The sequence below is a fragment of the Taudactylus pleione genome, unplaced genomic scaffold, assembly GCF_031769625.1.
Source record: "Taudactylus pleione unplaced genomic scaffold, aTauple2 ptg000917l, whole genome shotgun sequence".
NCBI lineage: Eukaryota > Metazoa > Chordata > Amphibia > Anura > Myobatrachidae > Taudactylus > Taudactylus pleione.
In genome coordinates, this window is record NW_028285318.1 from 1,119,211 (window position 1) to 1,125,927 (window position 6,717).

The following is a 6,717-nucleotide window of genomic DNA, read 5'->3' on the forward strand; positions in this document are numbered from 1 at the left end:
CCGGAGGAAAGTTATCATTTGTTGCCCCCCTGTCACAGCCGCTGACACTGTAATGTAGCATTGCGCAAGCAGACAGTATATAGATAGAAGAAAGTGGCAGCTCATGGTCTGACACAGAGCTCTCCACTAGTGTAAGGTTGGTTTCTCAGGTGCCGGGAAGGGGTGCCATATATTGGGTGGCCGTCACGGTATACTCCGGGTATATAATTACAGTCTTAAGTGGTTGAATATGTTGGGGAGAATTGAGGAGGGGCCCATTTCGAGCTGGAGCCCGGCGGCAGGTGCCTCCATTGTCTCCCATAGTTCTGCCCCTGTATGGGGGCTACAAAGTTATAGTTACACCTCTTTGCTGGAAATGTTTTGCGGATCATGACTATGGATATTGCTGGGTTAGCTCTATTACATCAATATCTGCACAGATGGAGATATTTGAGTAAGAACAGACATCTCTGGATAAGGGGATTTTGTACAGAATCCTGGCGCACAGAATACCGGCGCTCAGAATCCTGATTGGCTGGAAATACCTAAGCTTGTAGGCAAGTATCAAAAGGTGTCCATTCATCATTACTAAAATGGCCCAATGCACATGCGGAAACGCCATTCATCATCAGATGGCGCTTGTTGTCGGAGCCCAGCTCCTTCCTATGGGAAGGAGTTCCAGGGATGCGAAGAGGGATCCAACCCTCCACTGCCTCCCCAGCTGCTTTGCGCATGCTTGACCTCTGGGCACACATGCACAGAAACCGGCCACAGTGCAGGTAAGTAACGCTGCTACATCTGTAGCAGTGTTACTAATCGCGGGAACAGATGCTTTTCGAAGCATCTGTCTCTGTCACGGAACAATGCTGAATTGCTCCAGTGATAAGTATCAAGCGCAGCAAGGTGGATACTTAATCATCGGGGACCGTTCACTAATGATGCTGCAGCATAGTTGGCCAGTTTATACCATAAAGTTATCATCTGCTGTAAAGAAGTGCATTTTGACTTGACTAATACACAAGATGTTGTGTCTGTGACGGACATTGCTCTAGACAAATGATACACACATTATATAGGTCAATTATTAACCATATCTGTAGATCAAGGAATACAATTGCATACAGTACAATAAGCACAACTCCTGATTATCAGTGAATATTAACACTAGAAAGTGAAGTTGCTTACAATTGTCATTCACCAAATTAACAAAGTAATGAGCCAATGGTATAGGGGCTATTCATTATGTTAATTATCGAGGTCCAAGAAACCCTGGTAATTAACATTCCTACTCGTTGCGAGCGCTGGAGACAGCTGATTTTCAGATCAGCTGTCTCCCCAAATGTTTTTACTTCTCCTTTCGTAGCATTGAAACTTAGTACTGCCGAGTCTGATCCCTCATCACAACCCGGGATTCCTTCCCATAGGGAAGGATGGGGTATGCGGGAGCAAACGCCATCTGAAGATGGCAAATACTCCCACAGTCAAGCCCGAAAATATTGTATTTTTGGAGCTTGATGAATTGAGGTCATAATTTTTTATTTCGATTAGTAATATGAAACAATTTAGAATAATACAAAATATAGTAATTTTTATGTAAAATAGCCAACTTCCAAAGTGCTTCTTATCTTGAAAATAGACCCAAATGAAAATATTTAATCACCTCAGCGCCTGTCACAGTGCATCTTATAATCAATATTCCCTGCCAGACACATACACATTAGGATTACACAGGTCTTAGGGCCTGATTCATAGCCGCTCTTAAGCGGCCGCTAGTTCGCTCCGAGTGATGTTTGCCCAACTGCGCATGCGTACGGATCGTTATTTGCATGCGCGAACCAGTCAGTGCGGTCGAAATTCATGTGCTCGCAAAATAGCGAATGCCTGATAATTTGAGTGACAGAAAGAGGCGTATGTGGGTGGTAACAGGGGAAGGTGCTTGAAAACGGGGAGTGGAGATCCGAACGCAGGCGTGCTTAAAGGTCAAAATGGGCGTTTTAAGGGTGTGCATAATTAAAACAGCAGCGTCATTGACCACGTCACTGGGTTATTTTATAGCCAGAACTACTCGCAAAATTGTGGTAGCAAAAACCAACCACAAGAATAGCGAGCAGTTCATAGCCTGGCCGATGTACTCGATTAATCTAATAAATAGTGGACATGACGCAGGATGCGAGCGGCCAGGGGGCGTATTTTTCCCAAAAATTACCGCAAGTTTTGTTCGCTCGTTCAGACCTAGAGGCGTGAACAGACCGCAAAGAGCGAACGGTTCATTTGAATAGCCACCCCTATTTTCTGGACGAGCGAGCGCTAATTGCGTCCGGCTCTGAATCAGGCCCTTAGCCAATAAACCCAACAGTATGTTTTTGGAATGTGGAAGGAAACTGGAGCAGCTGAGGAAATCCACACAAACTCCACACATATAGGGTTCTTGTAAAAATCAAACCAATGGCCCCAGTGCTGTGAGACTACAATACTGTGGTGCCACTGTGCTTTAATTTATATGTGTAATACAAAGTACCCGTAAAACACATAACATTAACAGCAGTGGGAATGGGGTCTTTACTTTCAGTTATAATAATATAAAATTGACATTAAAAATATAATGCAATAGGGGAACAATGAAACAAAAAAAAGTGTCATTATTAGGATGTATGCAAGGAATATCATTAGTTGTGCTCTAAATAAGATCATTCCTCTAAGGAACCCATAAAGTGAAATGTACTCTAGTTCAGATCTGTACTGATATTGGGCAGTGTTGAGCAGCAGTGCCCTACAGGACTGGAGGCAGTAAGGCCATCAAATTCATATACTGTCTTCCTGGCCAGAATCATCTCGGAGTCATCTCCATTTTGTGGCTCTCTTCATCATGATTCCACAGTGCAATCACACTTTGGGGTCTAGTCATGTAGAACATGAAGTGGCTCACGATAAATATCAATGTGATGAGATATATAGTGATATTTAGTCAGGGGCATATCTATAATGGGTGCAGGGTATGCGGTGCACACTGGCCACTGGGTCCAGGGGGGGCCCACACCGCACACCCTGCACCCACATTTTTTAATACTTACCTAGCCATTGTCCTGGCGTTTTGCGCATGCGCAGTGAGGAAATCACCAGGAAAATGACGGCTCTGCCATTTCCCCGGCGACCTGTGCATGCGCAGTAGACTCTGGTCATAGACTCATTCTGCTGGCGAGATAGGAGGGGGGCCTGTGTGCCTATACACGGTGCGATAGGCACCTAGCGCTGCGACGGCCGACATATCGGGCGGTCCCCACACACGGAGCGATCCGCTGCCTGACCACCCGATATGCCGGCACCCCTGCATGGGTTCATAGATCACATCACCAGATCTTATGTACAGCATGTAAGATCTGGAGGTGCGATGTATGATCCCACGGAAGCGTGCGCTGGCCAATATCAGGCCCACTTGGTACGATATAGCAGCGATATCGTACCAATTCGTCGGATCGGCTGATATTTTGCACCGTGTATGGGCCCCTTAAGCACTGACAGTAAAATGTACAAATAATTATGAAATGGAATTCCACTATCCAGTAAGGCCTATAGTTGTTTAAAGATGCCTCAGAAGTTCGCTATACATAGAATTTAGCAAGATCTATATTTAATTATAACTGTGGAATACAGTCCTCATACAGGAGTTAATTTGGCAAATGTTTGTTTATTCCAGGACAAGAAAGGATCAGCAAATAGTCCATGTATTCCAAGTGCAGAATACAAAATACAGAGGGAAGTGATCAAAAGAGTCAATTTCATTCAATGTTATGGTGGTTTCAAAGTTTACTAAACCGTGGCAACCATTATATATTTACAGATGTAAAGATAACCCCTATCAACATATAGAACTGGTGATCTGCACTGTACTTGTCACCTGACACATAAATAGCGCTGTCATTTTATGGGTAAATAATTACATCAAGCACCTGCTTATATGAACTTGTTTTACCAGGAAATAGTTTCAAGTTCCATCTCCTACTGCTCAGTTACATTATTTATCTCCAGTTTTGCAAACACACAAAGGCAAAACAGACACAATAACAAAATGTATTAAATAAATGACATTACTTTGTATATGCAGAAAGCATATACTGTAAATGATGAAAATGATCAACCATATTCTACATATCCTTACTGATTTAGGCACAAATGTAAACACAAAAATTATTTATAAAAGTGGACCTGTTAGTATTAACATATTTCAACTCAACAAATCGCACACAACATTTATATCATTGTAGTTGTTTAGTGACAGAAATGCTTATTTTCCTGTTCTATTATCCTTTCTGTTACCTCTGTGGACTTTGTATATAAAAGAGAGGTAAGAGAAACATTCATAAGCTGTTCATCCAGGGTAAAATAGTAACATACCTATAGCACCTGATAGCAGCTTTTAGCACATTAAGTCATGGTACAAATCTCCGCTTCTATTCTAAACTAGCTGACTCCTTAGTTAAAAATATAAATATATGGCAATTTATGAGGTAATGACATCGCCTTTAATAACTGAGCTGGATATATCTGTATAGTGCACACATATGTTTTCTAAAAAGCAGTACAAATCAGTAAAACAAATAATCCAGTTAAACATTTTAACCTTTTTCCTCCACACATGTATAATAGATTATATATAACCTTATATTATTTTACATTAAACATATTTTTGTTCTATTGCATATTATATTATAATTGATAGATCTCAGAATATAGGATTTAATTTGAAATAATTCTAGCAAACTGAACTACATGCAATAAGAGAATGAAGTTCTTTACAAATAGATAATTAATGTTTCCAGGGTAATTGCTTTGTTCAGCATTTGATTGTTTTATAGCCTGGGTCTTCTAACACGTCTTCCTTTGTTGGAACATTCACAGACAAATAAGAATTACCTTTCATCTAGCTGAAAGTCTTCTCCTACAGGCATTTCTGCCTTATTTCAAGCGATGTCTTTGCCAATGTCTATAATCCAGGTATAGGAGTGTGCTCCCTAACGTTAGCCTTGGCTGCAGCTGGCTAGGTTTTGTGAGCTCAGTGCTGGAAAAGTCTATGTTTACAAACCTCCTGTGTGTCTGCTTGTCTTGAATGAAGCTGGCTGTTACATTGTGCTGATTGGTTGTTATAAATAGGCCTGACATAAGAACACAGGCTCAGGTCTCCTGGGCTGTTCTCTTCCTACTTGCTGGGCCCTTATCCAGTGGTGTGACCAGGCAGGCAACACCCATATCTATCTCTTTACTGAGAAGCTTCTACTTAAGAATATACCAGTTAATTAACAGCTCTATAACATCACTGTTTATTTGGACTCTGTTGTGTACTAACAGAGGATTGATTATGGAAATATTCAAATTTACATATATACTGTACTAGCTGCTTCTCCAATATTTATTTTTATTTGAGGTGTTATAGTTGTATTGCTTTACATAGAGGCCCTGTCGTGGGAGTGGCCCACGTGACCAGCAGCGCTATACAGACTGGTAGCAGCAATGCCTCTGCCCACCACTCACACCAATGTCACTGTGTGCCCTGTGCACAGACTGCTATAGTATGTACAAAAATACTCTATAAGAGCTGCGCTGGTATGTCCATACAATGAAGTGCAAATACTATATGAAATGTAATACAATTTATTAAAGTGATGAGTTAAATTACATTAAATGCATGGGTCCCAGCATAGAAAATATATATGAAATAGCATAACCAATATGCAAATATAAACTGCCAGGTGTAAAGAAACGCGTAAGGAAGACTGCATATACCTAGTTCACCAGCCCTTCAATACTGTGACATCGTACTACTTGGCTACAGACTGTGGGGACCCGTTCAGGAAGCCTGCACTAAGTGGATTCACCATGATACATACAAGCGGCTCTTACATCTTCTAACCGTCTAGCCCACTGTGCTGTGGACCTTATCAGTTTCCTGTGGCAGTCGGGAACTCCGGTGAAATACGTGCTTACTTGGCATTCACCTCCTCCCACAGGATAGAGACGGCGGTCTTATCCAAGTGAACAGACGGAGACAACACAAGTCCTTAAAACAACGAGGGGACGGAGGAGAGTCGGGTGATCACCACATTTAAGTATCGGGGTAAGCTACCTGGAATGCACATCCGCTAACTCTGTATCCCCGCATACTTATATTGGAACACGTGCTATAATTTGTTACCATTCAGTGGAGATACAATTAACAGAGAAGTGTTTCCTTTCTATATGTATCAACATCTCTAAATGACTGCACATTAGTATTCACTGTTGGGAACTATGGTGATGCAAGATCAGTTGCTTTTTTGGACATAAAGGACATCTATACGCCAATACTTTACAACAGTGATTCTCAACCTCGGTCCTCAAGGCACACTAACAGTCCTGGTTTTAGTGATATCCATGCTAAAGCACAGATGGTTAAATCAAAATAACAACTGAGGTACTAATTAAGTCACCTGTGCTCAAGTATGGCTGTCCTTAAAACCTGAACTGTTAGTGTGCCTTGAGGACCGTGGTTGGGATCCCCTGCTTTACAATATTGATTGGACTATTAAAAAGGGTCTCTTTAGTGACTATTATTGTGTATTTACTGTTTATAATCGCATATTTTTGATGCTATTTCATATATATTTTCTATGCTGGGACCCATGCATTTAATGTCATTTAACTCATTATCATTTTAATAAATTGTATTACATTTCTTATGGTATTTGCACTTCACTGTATGGACAG

The 6,717-nt window shown here is 41.3% G+C and overlaps 1 protein-coding gene across 1 annotated transcript in view; it reads right to left on the reverse strand.

Moving 5' to 3' along the window:
- The window catches only part of RETREG1 (reticulophagy regulator 1), a 53,622-nt gene extending 48,522 nt beyond the window's left edge, over positions 1-5,100 (reverse strand). The window contains exon 1 of the mRNA XM_088459631.1: positions 4,891-5,100. Within this exon, the coding sequence (XP_088315757.1) occupies positions 4,891-4,925 (35 nt within the window). The 5' untranslated portion in view covers positions 4,926-5,100. The remainder of the gene's footprint in view (positions 1-4,890) is intronic.
- Between the last annotated feature and the right edge of the window lie 1,617 nt (positions 5,101-6,717).